Source organism: Dryobates pubescens, chromosome 8 (genome assembly GCF_014839835.1).
Source record: "Dryobates pubescens isolate bDryPub1 chromosome 8, bDryPub1.pri, whole genome shotgun sequence".
In the NCBI taxonomy this organism is placed as follows: Eukaryota; Metazoa; Chordata; class Aves; order Piciformes; family Picidae; genus Dryobates; species Dryobates pubescens.
In genome coordinates, this window is record NC_071619.1 from 9,946,013 (window position 1) to 9,967,697 (window position 21,685).

The 21,685-nt window shown below is 43.3% G+C and overlaps 1 protein-coding gene across 1 annotated transcript in view; it reads right to left on the reverse strand.

Moving 5' to 3' along the window:
* The window catches only part of SORCS3 (sortilin related VPS10 domain containing receptor 3), a 317,614-nt gene that overhangs the window by 115,238 nt on the left and 180,691 nt on the right, over window positions 1-21,685 (reverse strand). The window contains exon 5 of the mRNA XM_009908219.2: window positions 208-281. Coding sequence (XP_009906521.2) covers window positions 208-281 — 74 coding nt within the window. The remainder of the gene's footprint in view (window positions 1-207; window positions 282-21,685) is intronic.

The following is a 21,685-nucleotide window of genomic DNA, read 5'->3' on the forward strand; positions in this document are numbered from 1 at the left end:
CTGCTCTTATCAGGTAAGAAAGAAGTACAAACATGGAGATTGTATCACCGCAGGATGTGTACTATGGCCTGAGTACAGAACACTGATGATGACCCAAACCAAGAGCATACTTAATGATCAGGTAAAGCAACCAATCCTTTCAAGTTAGATGCCTTTCTTCTCTCCATGACTTCTCCAAAGCAAGCAAAGCCTGAGGGCATAACTCACCAGTAAAATCTGTTTGGAGTGACCCGTTCATGCATAAGCTGCCACTTTCTTCCAAAGTCCGTGGAGCTGTATAGCTGAAAGACAGAGAGAGAGAGAGAGAGAGAGAGAGAGGGGAGAAATATAAACTTTGTAGAGAAGAGGCAGGACTGCTGCTAAATAAAAGTATTGAAATCAGATCAAAGACCAGGAACAGATTGTCCTGCACAATTATCCGTCGGCCTCACTGCCAGGGAAAGCTAACACAGCAATCTCCTCCCGTCACATTTAATCCAGACTGAGCTCCTGAGACTCAAAAGCAGCCTGGCTCTTCCAAAACCTTTTCAAATAATTTTGTGCTTTCTGATTTTAGCCTTCAACACATTTGCTTCAGCTGCCATATGACAAAGCTGTCAGTCCTCCTGGCTTTTTCAGCCCAGCAGGAGGTAGGTGATTGATAACATATAAATTCCTAACATTAAACAGGACGAGAGACAAACTTGATTAGCTAACGTGGCTGTGACGTGGTAGGTAGTCTCTTCTGTGTGGGAAAGAAAAAGAAATTGCTCTTAATTTACCACTACTACATTCAGAAGAAGGTCTAAATTTTGAGGTGAGTTAGAAATCAATCTGCCCGCTAGTTAAAGATAGGGGAATGGCTCTTCTTGAAAGCAAGTTTTCAATCTAATGATCATTTTGAGTCTTTCTGGCTAACAAATGGCACAGTCATAATCAAATTTCCATGCAGCTCCACACTAGGTCTCAGACATAGATTCACTTCATACATACTCTGATTAACACCACAAAAAAACATTCTCCATACAATTAGTTTATTACCCACAATGTACTCACTCAAAAGCATGTGTAAGCTCCTTTGCTTCAATTCTGAGCAAGTTTGGTTCTTCAGGAAAAACCCCCACAAAACACTTTGAGAAATAACTACTCTGCTTTACAATGAGAACAGCAAAACAAATAGCAGGCAGCGTTTCAAACAGGATTTCAAACAAATTTCATGGGAAATAAATTCTGGCTTAATAAAGTAAGAGCTGATTACAAACTAAAGAGGTAGATAACAGAGCTGAAAATGTTCGATGTCTGCAACATCCAAATTTAGGTCCTTAATGGGAAAACAATATCATCTGAGTAGAGGTTCTGAATCTGATTTGATTTTGAGTAACTGGATTTACAAATGAGACACAGATTCATGTTGAGATTAGAAGGGTTCACAAACTAGTGGTGTGTGCTACGGCACAGCTATGATGGATGGCAAAGTGTGACTGGGAAGATAAACTACATGTGCTTGCAAAGAATGTTAGAGTTTCTTGAATGGGCACTATCTTTGGCCACAGAGATCCAGCAGCCCCATCAGAGCTTGACCACAGAATGATTGCAAAGATCAGAAAGGGTTGCTTGAGCTGTGCCCAAAGTCTGAGGCAGATGATTAATTCTAGGTCTGCATACAATAACTACACAACCAAACCACTGTATAGCTAGCAAAGGGAAACAGAAGCTGATATTCAGACCTCAACAACTGTCTAATACAACCAACATATGTAGAGACAAAAGAATCAGTCCTTTTCCTTTATGCCACTGGGAAGTCCAGTTTCTGAAAATGACAACTCAAACTGCAAATCACATTGGGGAAAAGAGATGGAAGCAGGCATCCTTCAATCTTCATATCAAAATAGGCTCCAGTTATGTAAACTTCACTCCAGCCAATACCACTGGGCTTGTGGTAAGAAATATTAGCAAAGGTATCCTGCCCCACGTCCTTCAGAAGCTCAGATATAACGTGAATATCCAGTTTGGCTGTATTTCTTTGGCACTGCCACCTGACAAGGTAAGACACTCTGCTAAAACCCCACGTTATCTGGCCTTCCTCTGGTCAACCAATCACACTGATAGTTCAGAAAAAATCTGCAGAGAATCCTCTGCCCCAAAAGGAATTCTCTGTAGGTACAAAATAAAGCCTATCTTTTTTAATTAAAAGAGCCAAGGAAAGAAAATTCCTTCTCCAAGTCTGAGGACAGGGTTATGAAGTCAGCATCAGTGTTAAGATAATTACCTACTGAAAGAGCATCCAGATTTTTAGAAACAGTAATTGAAAATTCACACTCCAAGAGTCAAAAATCTACAGCGCTACAATGCTGCTCTGACTTTAGCATAGTGCCTGCCAGCACTATTCCTTGAGTCACTTGACATGGCTTTACATGTATAAGGATCTCTGTACACAGACTGAGTTGCTTCAAACAACTTGGCTCTCTTTTCCATTTCCTGACTGTGCATATGACTTGCAGATTGAGCCATGGTGCTGCACAAATCACAGGTTACAGGCAGCTTAGCCTCAGCTAACTCCTGTTCACAAGCAAGTGTGTGCAAGTGGTTTTACAACCTTACTGTATGCTGCAACAGACTAACCATTCTCATCATGAGAAGAAAGGATTAGCAAAATGCATCCATTTCTTTAGATTCTCTTTTTATCTTTTGTCCCTAGCATTTTCTTTCCTTTTGCAGCTACCTAACAGCAGTAGCTACAGGCAGCTCAGTAGCATGAAGCACAATCTCTTTGGAAGTACTCATTTAGTTATTCTACCTGGGAGAATGTCTCTGTTCACATTCTTTGTAATTAGAAAAAAAGGAGGAAAAAAAGTTTTACCAATGAATTTCTGGGGTAAGAAATAAATACATTAGATCACAAGTCTTATGAGGAGCAGCTGAGGGAACAGGATTGCTTAGTTGGAATGGAATGGAATGGAATGGAATGGAATGGAATGGAATGGAATGGAATGGAATGGAATGGAATGGAATGGAATAGAATAGAATAGAATAGAATAGAATAGAAATAGAAATAGAAATAGAAATAGAAATAGAAATAGAAATAGAAATAGAAATAGAAATAGAAATAGAAATAGAAATAGAAATATAGAAATAGACCAGACCAGACCAGGTTGGAAGATACCTTCGAGATCATTGAGTCCAACCTATCGTCCAACATCATCTAATCAACTAAACCATGCAACCAAGCACCCTATCAAGTCTCCTCCTAAACACCTCCAGTGATGGCGACTCCACCACCTCCGCGAGCAAGACAAGACAAGGAGGCTGAAGGGAGACCCCATTGCTCTCTACAAGTAACTGAAAGGAGGTTGTAGTGAGGTAAGGGTTGGTCTGTTCTCCCTATATCCGGTGATAGGACAAGAGGAAATAGCCTCAGATTGCCCCAAGGGCTGTTTAGATTCACAGAATCATAGAGCTGCTGAGGCTGGAAGAGACCTATCAGATCATCAAGTCTAACCACTCACTAGAGCTCACAATTCCACCACTACTACTATCAGTAACCACATCCCTTAGCACCACATCCACATGCCTTTTAAATGCCTCCAGGAATGGTAACTCTACCACCTCCATGGGCAGCCCATTCCAATGCCAGATAACCCTTTCCATGAAGAATATTTTCCTAATATCCAATCTGAACCTCCTTTGGCACAACCTGAAGCGGTCTCTTCTTGTTCTGCCACAAATTGTCCTGCCACAGGTTGGATATTAGGAAAAATTTCTTCACTGAAAGGGTGAAGGGTGGTCAGGAATTGGAATAGGTTGCCCAGAGAAATGGTGGATTAACCATCACTGGAGGTGTTCAGAAAAATGTGTAGACATGGCACTTTGAGACATGGTTTAATGGCCATGCCGGTGACAGGTTGATGGGTTGGACTTGATGATCTTAGAGGTCTTTTCCAACCAAAAAGCTTCTATGATACTATCTCTCTCACAGCATTTCATTCAGGGAGCATCCCTCTTGCTATCAAGACAGAAACCAGATACCAGCTTTTGAGTACTTTTTTTGCTCACTTCTTTCCATTAAACCTCAGACTGACTGATGGTAGAAAGATTAAATTGAACTTGCAGCCTTTAGGTGATTTCAGATAAAGAGATAAGGAGGATAATATTCATTTCAAGAAGTTTTATTTATTCACCTACTTATTCTAGGTGTCCACTTTGAATTTTAATGAGATGATGGAGTCTTAAAGCTTAAGTGGTGGTGGTGAATGGTGCCAAATCCAGCTGGCAGCCAGTCATTAGTGGTGTCCCCCAGGGATTGGTGCTGGGCCCCATCCTGTTCAATATCTTTATTGATGATCTGAATGAGGGCATTGAGTCCATCATCAGTAAGTTTGCAGATGACACCAAGCTGGGGGCAGGTATTGATCTGTTAGAGGGTAGGAGAACTCTGCAGAGGGCTCTTGACAGACTGGACAGATGGGCAGAGTCCTACGGAATGACATTTAATACATCTAAGTGCCAGGTTCTGCACATTGGCCACAGCAACCCCAGGCAGTGCTACAGGCTGGGGTCAGAGTGGCTGGAGAGTGTCCAGGCAGAGAGGGACCTGTGGGTACTGGTTGACAGTAGGCTGAACATGAGCCAGTATTTGCCCAGGTGGCCAAGAAGGTGAATAGCATCCTGGCCTGCATCAGGAATAGTGTGGCCAGCAGGAGCAGGGAGGTCATTCTGCCCCTGTACACTGCACTGGTTAGGCCACACCTTGAGTACTGTGTCCAGTTCTGGGCCCCTCAGTTTAGAAAAGATGTTGACTTGCTGAAACGTGTGCAGAGAAGGGCAACAAAGCTGGTGAGGGGTTTGGAGCACAAGCCATGTGAGGAGAGGCTGAGGGAGCTGAGGTTGCTTAGCCTGGAGAAGAGGAGGCTCAGGGCAGACCTTATTGCTCTCTACAACTACCTGAAGGGAGGTTGTAGCCAGGTGGGGGTTGGTCTCTTCTCCCAGGCAACCAGCAACAGAACAAGAGGACACAGTCTGCACTAGGGGAGGTTTAGGCTGGATGTTAGGAAGAAATTCTTCACAGAAAGTGATTGGCCATTGGAATGTGCTGCCCAGAGAGGTGGTGGAGTCACCATCTCTGGATGTGTTTAGGAAGAGAGTGGATGGGGTGCTTGGTGCCATGGTTTAGTTGATTAGATGGTGTTGGGTGATAGGTTGGCCTTGATCTCAAAGGTGTTTTCCAACCTGGTTTATTCTATACTATTCTATTCTGAGGTATGATGGAACAAATTTCTGAGAGCTCCCTCTGGCTCAGTTCATTTTTTCAATTGTTTTCATTTTTTTCTTTTACAAATGCAAATGCAAAGGTTAATGCTGAATTACTAAATAAAATAAAATTGAATATATGTATACACTTTCTGCTCATCTCCCTTCCTGAGAGAAGAGATGCTTACAGAAGAGACAACAACTTCAGCAGCAAGTACAGCAAATTTCAATAGAGATTAATTTGCCCTAAGGCTGAAGACTCAGCCACGGAAAGAAATGAGATTCGTTTGCTGCCACATTTTTCCCTTTTTAAAGCTCTGCTCTGGCTCTTTAGTGACATTTCCACCTCCCAGAGCACATTGATTCAAGAGGGATGGACTTCAGCGTACCCTGAAGGTGTGCCCTGTCTGCTACCTGCTCTGATGAATAAAAAATTAAGACCATTATGGGTCTTTATGGGTTTTGTGCCTTGATGCAACTAAAGAGTTGTGTATAGAGGACTTGACTAAGGAGCAATTCAGATGCAGGACTCAAAACAGAATGACAAAGCCCTGCCTCAAGGCAAGGGTGACAAAACTCTCTTTTAACACAAAAATGAACTCAGAAATCCTGCATCTGCCAGAGAGGCACCTCAGTAAACACAGCTGCAGCACTTGGCAGATCCCAGCAACCTTTGCACCTATTTCAGCAGACAGGTTCCAAGAGCCTCCTGAAAACACACCATGTTCAAATTCCCTACTGAGCCCATCAGAATGATGCTTATGAATCTTGTTTACCCTTGTAGCAGACAACAGGGGCTTTTACTAGGCCTTAGAATAATCCTAAAATTTCTGCTTGCCTGCAGACTGGCATACAACACTGTACACAGGACAGATGGGATTCAGGAAGGTGAAGAGGCCAGCGCTGCATACCAAATAAATATCTTCCAATGCACTCTGAGGCTTCATGAAGCACCAGAAGTGTTACCCTGAAAGTCTCAGCCCAGTCACACTAGCAGGATCCAAGAGCAGCTCTGTCTTCACACCCAGCTTTAGGGTCATCCCAGCTCAGCAGGACAAGGGAAGTCCTTGAGAATGGGTACTGAGCAGTGGGTAAAATCTGCCTGTGCTCAGGAGCCTAGTTAGAGCTAACATTACAAAAGGGCCATACCACCAGGAAGGTAAACAGCAAATGTTTATCCAAATAGCATCACAATACTCCGCACTTGAGGGTTGTAGCACTAGACATATCACATCCACCAACACAGTCCTGCAGTTTACCAAGAATATACAATCTGTGCAAGGAAAAACCTTGGCAGCCCAATATATAACTTCATTTCACCACAAGCCAGAGCCTTAACTCATGCTTGTCTTGTTCAGCACAACTAAGAATGGTAAGGATATTACACACCACAGAAAGCTGTTTGAAGAATGCAGTTTCTTCAAACTTTAAGAACACCTGCAATATTTTATCTAACACTGTTTTGGAAAGAAGCAGCAAGCCCCTTAAAGCTTTAACCCTGATGTCAGATTCTTTGCCATGAACACAAGTAACATACCATAAACAAAGCCAGAACTACAGAGCTGGATAGGACAGTTATACACACAGGTGTGCATGTAGAGTGATGCACATGAAAAATGTCTCCATGTACTGCAATTCTCCAGTTCAAACTCTCAGGGCGACACATCCTGCTGGCATGCTTGGATCATGTTGTTTGGGGATGGAGTAATCTGTTCAGGGTGCTTTGTTTTCCCCATGAAAGTTATCAAAAACCACAAAAGGATAAGTTCATTGAAGTCAGGCTTCTCAGAACTGAAGCAAGGTGAGAAAGTGGCCTGCTTCAATTCCACTTATGGAGAGAAGGTGGGGAGGAAAGCAACAAAGGAAAAACATGGAGGGAGAGACTCAACCTCTTGAGCTACCAAGGCTCATTTTAAGGCAGGCTATGTTAAGACGGGCACTGGTAAACCACAATTCCCATATTAAGATACACTTCTAAAATTGCTTATTAGCCATGATTTAGAAGCCTCCATTTCTCTCTGTAGACAGTAATAAGTGTCCACATTGACTAGTGCAGAAGGAGATAACCCTGCCATACATAGATGATTTAGTCGAGATGGACTTTTTGTTAGGCTCCCTGTACCAAGGCTAGTCTGTTTGATGCTCATGAGGGAAACAGACAATAGACTGAAGAGCCAGGGTAAGCTGAAGGAACACCAAGCATACAATCACCTGGGTACACTGTGCCACAGCAAGAAGCACATTGAAGATGTGATGCATAGATTGAGAAGCTACAGACTACAGAAATCAAAGCTCTCTGAATATGTATAGACTTCTGTGTTCAAAGACAGATGAATAATTAAGACATCAGGAACACACATAAAAAGCTTATATCCAAACAAAATCAAATACTCTTTGATGAAATCAGATCTATTGGCCTGAGCAACCATCTGTTCAGATTATCAATAGTTCCTGTCTGCCAGTCAAGCCTGGGATGCAAATAATGCTGTCAGATAAAGTGAGGATGAACAGCCAGACCACATGCACTTAAAGGAACAATTCATTTATACACTCAGAATTATCATTCCCCTGTAAAACACACCCAGCTGATGATGGAAGGATGTATTCATATCACTTTAGCAGGGTGAGAGTCAGTCTAGTGGTAAATACTGGGCAGCAGCTGACATGTGGTAACATGATGGAAGAGGACAGGCAAATTAGCCTGGCCTGCCATGTCTTCAGAAGAGCACAATGTTGGGCAGCAGCTTGGACTGCTTACGTGAAAAGATGGCTCTGATCCCAGAAAGCACAAAAACTAACACTTTCTCAGCCAGACTTGGTGGGGGAAATCTACACAATGTGTTGAGGGGTCTTGCCAAAAAGCCAGAATTGGCACAGAAGAGAAATAAAATTAGGTGAACATTTCTGTAGGAAATTGGACTGCGTAAAAGCAGTCTACAAAGAGTAACGCTGAAAAACAAGTCTGTTGCAGGGTCCTAAATTTTCTCTAGGAAGGGAAAATGATGATGATCACTGAAGTAAAATTAGAAGCTCAAACTGAGAAAAAGTTTAAGAACACTGCAAGGTGTGTCTTGTCTCTGCATTTCTGCCTTACACATGAAAAAGAGAAGGTGTCATCATTAACATGTCAGAAAGTGCATTACTAGAAAATGAACTGGAGGAAAAACACAAAACTTTTCAGCCTCAAGAGTACAGAACAGAGAAGTCATGTCTGACAACTACCAGAAATGGCCCATTTTATGGAAAAAGAAAGTCATATGCAACAAACTCAAACTGCAGTGAAAATGCTTCAGGAGATGACAACATCAACATTGTTTCTCAAGGCACACTAAGCAGCTGAGTACTGCAGGAGAAACTTTTGGTAAGGTCTTGAAACAATATTCTGTAGAACAAATGGATAGTTCTCACTTCACCCACTGCAAAGAAAGATCTTTTTGCTACACTTACAATTAGACATAGAATCACAGAATCAACCACAGTGGAAGACACCTCCAAGATCATCAAGTCCAATGGATCACCCAACCCTAATTAATCAACTAGACCATGGCACTGAGTGCCTCATCCAGTCTTTTCTTAAACACTTCCAGATACAAAATGCTACAGTTAAGATGCTAAATCCACTTGTGGAGACCCCTTACAACAATCCTGTAGCCATCAGTTGCCCTCAGGCATTAGCATGGTGTGCTTCTGGGACTAAACCAGATTGTAAAGATTCACCAGCACAGAGCAACAAAAGAAAGGCAACAGAATCACAGAGTATTTTGGTTTAGAAGGCACATTTAAAGACCATCTAGTTCAGCATTCCTGCAGTAAACACAGACATCTTCCACTAGACCAGGCTGCTCAGAGCCCCATCCAACCTGACCTTGAACATTTCCAGGCATCTACCACCTCTCATGGCAGTTTATTCCAGTGTTTCACCACCCTCACTGTCAAAAAGTTCTTCCTTATATCTAATCTAAATCTCCTCTCTTTCAGTTTAAAACCATTACCCCTTGTCCTGTCACAACAGGCCCTGCTAAAAAGATTCCCATCATCTTTCTTAACGCCTCCTGTAAGTAATGAGAAGCTGCAATATAGTATCCCTGGAGCTTCTTCAGGCTGAACAACCCTATAACTCGCAGCCTTACTTCATGGGAGAGGTATTCCAGCCTTCTGGTCATTTTTGTGGCTTTCTTCTGGCCATGGGGTTGAGTTGAATCTGCTGATGATATTCAATGCCATGCTGCTGTCATGCCAGCTTCAAAATGAAAGTGCTGGCTGGAACAAAGTATCATGGGGTTTGAAGTTCAGATTGTAACATGAGAGGCTTCCTGTTCTGGCTGCTGCATCTGCTTTCCAGGATGTGCTTGTTCCTTCCACCTCCTCCCACTTTGCTCTGCTAGGCCTCCAAAGGAATCAAGATCAGAACCTTGGAAATGCTTCTGGACTTTTAGAGAAAAGAAAGAAGAGTTTCTCATTCTCTTGCCACAAGCTGATAGAAATCATAACTGAGATAAGGCATCCCTGACAGGAGCTAAAAATGACTCCTACTTCTGAACCACAAAGATTTGTGTAACAGCTGGTGAAGCTGAGCTTTGGAGAAAGAAGTCCACTAGCCCCATATTTATGGGCTTTGTTTACACAGAGTTGTAAAAACTAGCAATTGTAATAAAAACAAATGGGCCAGTTCATCTCTCTGCTTTGATTTCCTTTCCAGGTGATTAAAGGCTGAATCAAGAGACCTCATTACAACCCAAGGTTCTTCTCTAGCATGGTTATGTCAGATTGTCTTAGGCAGGAAAAGACAATGCGCCCACAGACTGAAGCATGTCTGAAATGCACCAGAGCTATTCATTACCCTACAGATGTTGTACAGTAGGAGGAACATTAGAAACAGATTGTTTTGATGAGAAACTGGTGTAGGCAGAAATTAAATACTAAATGCTTTCCCCAAAACCTGTTCCATTCAGAAAGGGAGGGGTTGGAGGGTTGGGGGGTAAGTAACCAGAAGCTGAAAAAGTTTTCTTTGTACTTTAAAACCTAATACTGAAGTATTTCACAATATCACAGTACATTACTGGTTGGAAGAGACCTCCAAAGATTGAGTACAACCCCTCTGCCAGAGCAGGATCAACTAGGGTACTCCACACAGGAATGCATCCATGTGGGTTTTGAAAGTCTCCAGAGAAGGAGACTCCACAACCTCTCTGGGCAGCCTGCTCCAGTGCTCCATCACCCTTACTGTAAAGAAATTTCTCCTTGTGTTGAGGTGAAATCTTCTCTGTTCAAGCTTGAACCTGTTGTTTCTTGTCTTATTACTGTGCACTACTGAAAAGAGCTTGGCCCCCTCCACTTGACACCCACCCCTCAGATATTTATAGACATTGATGAGATCCCCTCTCAGTCTTCTCAAGGCTAAACAGCCCCAGGGCTCTCAGTCTCTCTTCACAGGGGAGATGCTTAAGTCTCCTAATCATCCTCGTGGGTCTCCTTTGGATTCCCTCTTGATGCACTGCAGGATACCATTTGCTCTCTTGGCCACTAGGGCACATGTTCTCCCAGGGAGAACTTGCTGTCTGCTAGGACACTGAGGTCTTTTCCCATGGAGCTGCTTTCCAGTAGGGCAGCCCCTAACCTGTTCTGGTGCCTGTTGTTAATCCACCCCAAATGCAGGACCCTGCACTTCTCCAAATGCTGTCTGGCAAAAAAAAAAAAAAGTCTTCAGAAAAAAGGTACTCAGACTTCATTCCACTATTAGAAGAAACTGGTCAGGGATCTTCTGTACAGAGCCTAAACAGTTTGGAAGTGTTTGACTTCATGCAGGGTAAGACAATGCACTGATGTTGTGTTTCCTGGTTTTACACTTAAAAACCCCATTCTTTCACCTGATGGGTTCACTCAGAGCATTGTAGTTTGCTTAAAACTGATGCTCAAAGTAGGACTTGCCTCTCTGGTAGAGAGTAGAGTAGAGTAAAGTAGAGTAGAGTAGAGTAGAGTAGAGTAGAATAGAATAGAACAGAATAGAATAGAACAGAATAGAACAGAATACAATAGAATAGAACTGAACAGGACAGGACAGGACAGGACAGGACCGGACTGGACCGGACCAGACCAGGTTGGAAGAGACCTTCAAGATCATCTTGTCCAACCTATCCTCCACCACCATCTAATCAACTAAACCATGCAACCAAGCACCCTATCAAGTCTCCTCCTAAACACCTCCAATGATGGTGACTCCACCACCTCCCCAGGCAGCACATTCCAATGGGCAATCACTCTCTCTATGTAGAATTTCTTCCTAACATCCAGTCTGAACCTCCCCTGGCACAGCTTGAGACTGTGTCCTCTTGTTCTGGGGCTGGTTGCCTGGGAGAAGAGACCAGCCCCTGCCTGTCTACAACCTTCCACATTATATTCAAGAGAAAGAGGCAAGTGGATTAAACTGGTGGAAAAAAGTTTACTCAAAACCTTTCCATATCAATTTCTCCTAAATCTAATTGATACTAAGCACACAGAGACAACAATTTGCCATTTCCACCGAGACCTCAGGATAAGTTTTGCTTTTCTACTGCATGACTGGTTTGCAGCCAAACAAAAAGTCCAGACACAGCTTCAACAAGAGCAGCGGCATAGATGAGCATCACTGAAGAAGTTTAGAAGTGTTTCAGTCCTAGGTGAAAAGCAGCCTCTCTTCTTCCTACTTTCTCCCTACCTCCAGAAATGCTGGAGTGGCTCCAGAAATGAAATGAAAATTATTACTTTCAGATATTTTTTTTTTTGTCTCAAAGTGAAAATCTGTGGGGAAAAAAAAATAATCTATTCACTTCAGTCAGTCAAAACACATTTTAATAATTTTTAAAATAGTCTAGCCTTAGCAACTTGCACAAGGTGTCATAAATAGAAATGCCATTTTGAGGGAAAGCTAACTCTTCTGATTGCTTATTTATTCCTTTCTTCGTGACATTTCAACTACTTCAAAATCAGCTCTAGAGTCTGGGGAAGGGCTGAAGTTGAGCAGTATGTTGCCACTGACCCCCTTCTCACGAGTGTTTTGTTAACAAGCCTTGCTGAAAGCTAAAGGCATACAAGGGAGAAAGAGAGAAAACAAACAAACAAAACACAAACACACCACAAACAAACAAAATTAAACAACACAAAGCAAAACAAAAAATGGAGAGCCTGAGAACAAGCTGAGACATAACAGACAAGGCAAGCAACCTGCCATGGAAGGGCATGTAAGTTTCCCACATCACAGATGCTGAACCGAGAGTGAAAAGGGGCAGATCCAGGAAGGGAGGGACAATACTAGGACTATGAAAGAACAGAATAGGATTTAGGTGGCAGAGCTCCCTCCTGTTCACAAAGTCTTTAGGTGCACCAGGAGATTTCTTCCACTGGCATCCAATAGGCTCAACCACAGGCAGAGGAGTGTTGCAGGCTTCTCTTGCTGTTCCCCTAGCTGATGCTTCACTTCCTTTCCCCTTAGGATCAGCACTTCGACAGTGAAAAAAGACTGAATCATCTCACTTGGATACTGATATTTATTCCTCCAAGCTGGGCTGGTCCCTTTATAGGACTAGGGGGAATGGAACAAAAATAGAAATGGGTAGATCCAGACTGGAGGTTAGGAAGAAATGATTCACCATGAGGGTGGTGAGACATTGGAACAGGTTGTCCAGGGAGGTGGTAGAAGCCTCATCCCTGCAGGTTTTTAAGGTCAGGTTGGATGTGGCTTTGAGCAGCCTGATCTAGTGTGAGGTGTCCCTGCCCATGGCAGGGAGGTTGGAACTAGATGATCCTCGATGTTCCTTCCAATTCTTCTCAATGTAAAAATCTCTAGGCAGTTTTTGGTCTAAGGTCCATGCTAACTGGCTCCACTCACCATATGGATGCAGCCCATGTGGCCATGCAGGTTGGCCTGCACCAAGGAACTCTACACCCTCCCAGCCCAAGAGGGAAAACTTGTTTGCTCCTTGAGGCTCCACACCTGTTTAGAAGGCTCTCCTCATGCTCCATCAATGCTTATACAACAAAAGTTTAACAATAAGGGGAAATAAATGGGAACCACATGTCTAATGGGAGTATTTTTCATTCAAATGTGCTTTATGGTGTGATATATGCCTTTAATTACAGTGCAAGCATCTGAGTACATTCATTGCCATTACAGACCAATCTTTCACGTTTATTGAGCATTAAGACTGCAACAGGCAAAGCAGGAGAGGCTCAAGCATTAGCCAGAGCGGGACATCAAGCTGCAATCACACGCTTAGCTCTTCTTCTCCTCCTTCCTTTAGAAGCCCTGTGGTGCTATCTGTAGGGTAACCACTATATTATGCAGAACAGAATTTAATTGGAGAGAGGTTGTTTTAGACTACTGAAAAAGATTTCACACCACCAAACCACCTCCCAAATTCATATAGGATTTTGTTGTTATTTCTTTATGTGCAACCCCCCCCACAATTCTGCAAGTGTATACATGGACATTCATGAAAAAGGTTTAGAATTGCATTTAGAGCAGCATTTTATTCTGAGGTGTAACTGTTGCTCATGTGAAAAAAAAGATCACATGGCTTGACAGAAATAAATATTAGTTTGGGCTCAAGCAGAACATGTCATTTTGGCAAAACTAAAGCAATATCTTTTGCTCCAGGTTATATCCTCTGTTATTTAACACTCACGCCCCCCCTAACATCCAGTTCAGCCTTACTTCTCCATTTATTAACATTTTCACAGGCAATGGAGGTTACTCAAGACAGTTCTCAAGTTATGTGACCCATCACCCTGCAGACACTGAGCAGACATCCACCTGAAACCGATCTATCTCACACAGGTGAAAATGTTGTAAAGCAGAGCAGGCAGAATCTGGTGTCCACCCTTCTCATAGAGTTCTCATCTCACCAGCTAAAGACCAGCAAATGTCACAGGTCCTTAAGACCTGCACCCCGCTTCTCAGAGGTGTTGTGCAATTCTTTTTCTTCACAAAACGGCATGAGATTGAACACATCCAAGTGCCAGGTTCTGCACATTGGCCACAACAACCCCATGCAGAGCTACAGGCTGGGGTCAGAGTGGCTGGAGAACACCCAGGCAGAGAGGGACCTAGGGGTGCTGGTTGATGGTAGGCTGAACATGAGCCTGCAGTGTGCCTAGGCAGCTAAGAGGGCCAATGGCATCCTGGCCTGCATCAGGAACAGTGTGGCCAGCAAGAGCAGGGAGGTCATTCTGCCCCTGTACATTGCACTGGTTAGGCCGCACCTCGAGTACTGTGTCCAGTTCTGGGCCCCTCAGTTTAGGAAGGAGGTTGACTTGCTGGAACATGTCCAGAGAAGAGCAACAAAGTTGGTGAGGGGTTTGGAACATAAGCCCTACGAGGAGAGGCTGAGGGAGCTGGGGTTGCTTAGCCTGAAGAAGAGGAGACTCAGGGGTGACCTTATTACTCTCTACAACTACCTGAAGGGAGGCTGCAGACAGACAGATGTTGGTCTCTTCTCCCAGGTGGCCAGTACCAGGACAAGAGGACACAGGGGAGGTTCAGGCTAGATGTTAGGAAAAAGTTCTATACAGAAAGAGTGATTGCCCATTGGAATGGGCTGCCTGGGGAGGTGGTGGAGTCGCCATCATTGGTGGTTTTCAAGAGAAGACTTGATGGGGTGCTTGGTGCCGTAGGTTAGATGTTTGGGTGGTGTTGGATTGGTTGATGGGTTGGACACGATGATCTTGAAGGTCTCTTCCAACCTGATTTATTCTATGTATTCTATGTAAAATCAGGACAAACAGTTCATATTCTTCTTCCCCATTCACCCTATGAGGACACTGTGCCCCAGGGATTTATGAGGCAAAGAAGGGATTGTTGCAAAATGTTTAGTGGCCACTAAATTGCAAGTTTCCTAAGAAAGGAGCTCATCTTGGATCTTACCAGATTTCAAGAGCTGACCTGAAGCTCTGAGAAAACAACAGCATTGCACTGGTCCATTGTGCCAGGTATATTTCATATAAGCACCCAAAAGCAAAGGTTGAGCTACGGAAAAGGCAATTTCTGGTGGTTGAGGAACTGACAGCTTGTGGCTGGGCACTGAAAACAGAGGCTGCTCAAATTCATCTCACTCTGATCTCACCTTTCTCTGCTGCCAGAAACCATTGCAGCCCCTCGGCACGCACACACCACAAGAAGACCATGAAGCTGGAAGGGTCTGCTCTGCTCAGTGGCATTAGCACATCAGCTCAGCAGGTTCACAAGTCAAGCACTTAGCTCTCCCTAGCACAGGTTTCACTCAGTCTGAGGCAAAGATGCATACCCCAAGAAACACATCACAGACACAGCTGCCATGCAACTCAGAGGACAAGGTAGTAGCATCACAGGTGACCCAAAGAGAGAGATTTCTAGGAACTGAATGTAATTTTTTTTTTTCAGGGATGTAAAAAGGAAGCACAGAACTGTCCAGATGTATGTAAATGGCATGACACCAAGCAAATGGGAAGCTTTAAAGGCTGGCACGGGTGAGCAGGCAGAGACATATGTTTATAAACTTTAGAGACCTTTCCTTAATACAAATCCTAAGATAGTTCAAGACACACCTTGAAAATCATGATTTTCATAACTTCCATGTTATCACAGACTACATCTCATGGCAATGTAGTCTGCAAAGGGGCCAAAGGGCCATATTCTCAGCTCTGCCTGTTAGGAGATCAGGAAAGATGGCACAACCAATATTTCATTGGTTCCACAGGCTGACGAAACAACTTTTTTGGTCATGATATGCCTTCAATGAAATCCTAAAAGGCTTCTGGGAGGCTCTAGTTGATAAATAGTCACTGCACTGGGTGGAGTCCTTGCCTGGACAATTCTGGTCCCCACATATTGCCTATGCCCTAATTACCTGGGACCAACACCAGATACTGGACCAAACCAGTAACAAGAAAGGTCCACCATAATTAACGGGAGTCATGTGTGCCCCCAAAGAAAACACAGACACTGCCTACAGGACAACTGTGGCAGTGAAACAAATTCTATGAATAAAAATATTATAAAGAGAACATAAAAACTTCCATTTATGATAGTCTTGAATATGCAGCTCTTGTATCATGTTCCACAATTTCCTATTACTCATTACCATGCAGTTACCATATCCTGTCCTATAATAAATCAACAGAACAAAAGTTTAAGATTAAATGGCCCATATGTCTTAATTCACTGGATGCTTCAAGTGCAAAAACAAACCTACCTCTGCAAGCTTGAATATATAATATCATAAAGAAACTCAGAATTCCCTTCAACCATACTCTCCACCTCCACGGTTAGCTTTGGTCTCCACCAAGGGCTCTGCTAACTTCAAGATGGTCTCCAGTACTGACTGCTCTTATTACTACGCTCCTAAAATCCTGTGGGGTAACTCAGTCCAGTTCTAGTTAGCCAGACTTATTGGCCAGATTCCTTGACAATCCATGCATTGATAACAGGCAACTATAGAAAGGAAAAGCAGAGCCTCCTTACACAGGCACCTATCTCTACACACACACATAGAGCCAAGCCAGAGACTGCACAGAGGAAGGAGTTTCACATCTGGAAAGACCCAGATCCTTTCCTTAATTTTGAACAGCAAATGGTCTCACTGAAAGTAATAGATGGGTCTTCCCTGTGCTTCACAGGGATTCAGCTCATCTTAATCCCAAGGTGCAGGAGAGACTGACAATACCACCCATGCCCCAGCACGAAGGGCAGCGTACGGATGTTTACAGGAGGACCCCAAATGAACAGCATCATTGTAAATGCCAGCCACCATCAGGAACAATTTAGCTTGACAGTTGTAGCATAAACTGTCACTGCACTGAGGCATCAATGCCAGAAAAATCACCAAATGATAAACTCGCATGTTGCAGGGATCCCCCTAGGGCTGCTGGGCATACACCATTTACACTGTCAGCTCTGATTCATCCATCACCCAGTTCCTGCAATCAAACAGTGGAGAACTGTACCTTCAGAATAAATGAATCTGCAATTGCAGATCATGGAAGAAAAAAAAGAAAAAAGAAGAAAAGAAAAAAAAAAAAGTAAGCCCTTTTCTAACCTCTCAGCAGCTCTCTAGGTTAATAATGCAGTGTGTATTTTTAATCTGTTTATCCCATTTAATTAGATGTCAAGGTACCTTCAATCCAAGTTATAGAGCAAGGTGAAAGAAATAAAACCCCCCCCCAAAAATCCAACAATAATAAGCAACTTTGATCTAAGGAAACAACCATAGTCAAAAAGTAGTCACCAAACTTGATATAAAGGTAACTTCAATTCCTGAAGTTAACCTGTGCTCACAGTGATGGTACAGCAAAATTCATAACATAAGGGAAGGCTGCAGAAGAAAAATAAAGCAGCCCTCATGCTGTCACTAGAGGAAGAAAAAAAAACCCCAAACCTCATCTGGCTAGGGAACATGGGACTCAATTTTGCAGCAGACCTTTCAGTTTTGTCACATTTGTATTGTTGGGTATGTGTGCCTAACTATTGTGGACTTGCACGGAGATCTGAGGAAATCAATTGTCCTGAAGCAAGTGCCACTTAGCCAGAGGATAAAACCAGAGTCCTGCTTTGGCAGGAAAACTTTTGATTACATTATTGTTCTCTTACTCTATGGCAGAAAAGTGCCCTTGGGTACAGTATATTCTGCTAACATGTTTGTACGTGCTGTAATCACTTAAACACTGCAAAGTATAAAATGCTACCAAATCTACATTCAGACAGTTTATGATCACTGAGCCTCCAGCAAAATGAGCTGCACAAGGTAGAAGGCTGTGGGAAGGACCACATTTTCCTCCTTTTGCACTGCAGAATCCCAAGGATTTTTTCTATAAAGCTTTCAATTTTGTGGTTTGCTTCCTTTAGCAAATGTCCTTCTCTCAAAAATATCATCCCTCATTCCAGTGCCTCAGCTCCTCCTTTTTATCATGCCCACAGCACTTTGGATGTGCCAAAGTTTTACTGCATCATGCTCTAACTTTCATTTTAGAGCAACCCATCATTCTATAAAAATCAATTGAACAGAAACTAAAGAATTTTATTAAACTGGGAAAACTTCTTGTAACTGCCACAAAACTGCTGTGGGGCTTCTACTGGAAAAGAAAAACCAAACATAAAACCAACCAAACAACCAACTAACCAGAATCCAACAATTTAACAAGCAAACCAAATCAAAGCACAAAACAAATGACCAAAAAAACCCTCACAACTAAACAGACAAGCAAAAAACCCCACCAAACACACACACAGAAGCTCATGCACAGCCCGTACAAATAGGCCACCCATCTTCTCCCAGACAACCTACATGGAAGATCATGTTGAACTATGCACCAAAATAGGACTGAAGACATGGAGCATTTTGCAATGATGAAAAATTAAGAGGGACATCAAGACACTTGAACATGTCCAGAGAAGGGCAACAAGGCTGGTGAGAGGCCTTGAGCACAAGCCCTATGAGGAGAGGCTGAGGGAGCTGGGATTGTTTAGCCTGGAGAAGAGGAGGCTTAGGGGAGACCTCATTGCTCTCTACAACTACCTGAAGGGAGGTTGTAGCCAGGAGGGGATTGGTCTCTTCTCCCAGGCAATCAGCACCAGAACAAGAGGACACAGTCTCAAGATGCACCAGGGGAGGTTTAGGCTCAAAGTGAGGAGAAAGTTCTTCACAGAGAGAATTGTTAGCCATTGGAATGTGCTGCCCAGGGAGGTGGTGGAGTCACCGTCCCTGGAGGTGTTCAAGAGGGGATTGGACGTGGCACTTGGTGCTATGGTCTAGTCATGAGGTCTTGGGTGACAGGTTGGACTTGATGATCTTTGAGGTCTCTTCCAGCCGCCTTGGTGATACTGTGACACTGTGATAAAGATATCCCCTAGAAGCATAAATGGCCTGCAGTAGAACAGGGCATTATGAACATATTGGCCCTTTTGCCTTTTTCTTTTTTTTTTTTCCCCTTGATAAAGCTTCTAGTTTTATTAACTGCAAGAAAGCATTTGAAAAGCATGATTCCCATACTTCCCTCAATCACAGAAACACCAAGAGAAATAGAAGAGAGAACCACTGAAATTAGTTAAACACCTTCACAATTTTTTTCTCTGCCAAACTCAGGAATTTCAAGGGACCAGTTCATGACTTCTAAAAGCTTGAGATTGCTGATTGGTTCAGTTTTGACTTAGACTAGACCAGAAACTCAGGCCTGGCCTCCTTTTTCGACACTGAAGCAATGAGCATGGAAAGCTGAAACGCACTTTGGCTTCCTGTTGAGCATTTGGCCATTTGAATTTTCCATCCCTACTGGGAGGACAGAGGACTTAGAGCTGTTCCTCTGGAATGTTTATTCCCCTGAATAATATTGCTTTCATGCAGTTTATGCAAGAAAGAAAGAAAAAGGAGGAAAGGAGGGGAAAGCTGACTGTTCATATGTCAAGGCAGAACTGTGAAAACAAAAAGCTGCCTTAACACAAGCAATATCTTGCAATAGGCAGATAAGCCCAGGGGCTCTACAGCCCTCAGCAGGCAGATTTTAGTGGGGGAAAATCAACAACCCTGTGCAGTGGGAGGAATAAACTACATATATATTATTTTTTTCTGTGAGGACAGTATAACATACATGTTTTCAGGCCAGATCTTCCAGTGATGTAAACTTGCATTTCTCTGCTGAAATCAAAGGACTCGCACCGAATTTCAGCTGCTATGTATGTGACTGCACACATCTTTTGTAAACCAGCTCAGGTGTGCTATTAGATTAGAACATGGTCCATTTCCTTGCTGAAATAAAGCACTGGGGGCAGAGACAGTCTGTAGTTACTCAAAAAGAGGACAGACAGAGAAACCTATTTACAAAGGGCAATTGGAGGCACAACTAGGGTCACATAGCAGCTTCTCATATTACAGAAGTTTGTTTCACACAGTAACCACTACATTATTTGCAAACAAATGTGCGAGCTTTTTGTTGTGGCACAGCACTATAAAAGGAGAGCCCTCTCTGCCCTGTGGCACATCTATAACTACAGTGCTTGCTGATTGTGACGTTCCCACATGGGCTCCCCCGCCACAGCCTGAAGCCTGGGGGAGAGACTAGGCTGCAAGAAAAGGAACTCTCATGACATTTCTATAGGGCCAAAAGGGCCAGTGGAACGGACAGAACATGATTTATCAAGTCTTTGTAACATTGCAGTTCTATCACTGCTTGTCTGGTGAATGTTGCACAGTTTACCTTCCTGTGCTTCAGTTTCCCTTCAGCCACATTCACTGCCTCCTTGACTCTGCCTCCGTATTGGCAATCATGAAGCTGTGATTTCTGAGCCATTCAAGTACCCCTTGCATAACAGTGGTAGGTAACATGACCAGAACAAAAACATGGTAACACCAAACGCTACTAGGCAAACCAGATGACTCTTCCTGGTCATGGCACAAAGAAATCAGCAAAAATCAGCAGGGCCCCCTGAGGTTTACAAAATGTAGTTAGGATTCACTGAGGAGTGGTGGAGAAGAAACCTTGGCTCCTGCTCTGGAGTTTCTCTCTCTTTAGCTCTCAGATAACACATCTTTCAGCTGCATGACAAGATTTTGCTAATATACTGGTAGAGATAATACATTATAACAGTCTTGTTAAATAGATATGACATGCCCATCAGAAAAGCACTAAGTGGACATTGCCATTGTAGCAATAGACCCCCAGTGAAATCACATCACAGATGCCCTGTGGGGTCTCGGGCTAGAAGTAAAACAGTGGCACAGACTTTAGTCCTTGGCACTGCCAACTAGCCAAGGCTCTGTGTCAGGAGCAGGACTGCAGGCTTCCTAATGGTTCCCATCCTGGGGTGGGTCACACAGCCCTCTTCCCAGGTACTAGCATTTTTCTCAGGTTATGCAAATATGCCAAAATTTCAGCAGCTTCTAACAGGAAGCTGAAACACCTCTGCCTTGTGGGTAGATCTGAACACAAGGGACAGCCAGCTAGTCCCAAGCCTACCATTCCCACTCCTGACCACAAGTTCCTGGTCTGGCACACCGAAATGCACCCCTCAGGACATACCCTGACAGACTGTCTCATTGATGACATAACAAAAAGGCAGGTGCTTGCATCAAAGGGAAAGACTGTACTTTCATCCATCCAGCTGGCTGCCTCAAGGACGCTGGTCTCTCCAATCCCAATCATCCATCTTTGAGGACACTAAAGATGAAAGTATTGTCTCTTTCAGCCCACTGCCATCCTAATGCACAATACTTACAGTGAGGTCTTGTGTTGTCAAGGCAATGTGCAAATACTACTTAATGACACCATTACACAGACAGAAAGAATAGTCCTGGTTGGGCAGACTTCCAACAGTTCTCTGCTGCCTGAATAACTGACAGTAATGGGAGCTGCTGACTCCCAAATCCTTCTGGATAAAGAATGACTCTCTTTGGTTAACAACACATAACAGCTTCTTAATTGCCATCTTCCAGAAAGCACTTTTGGTCTGAGGGAGTTA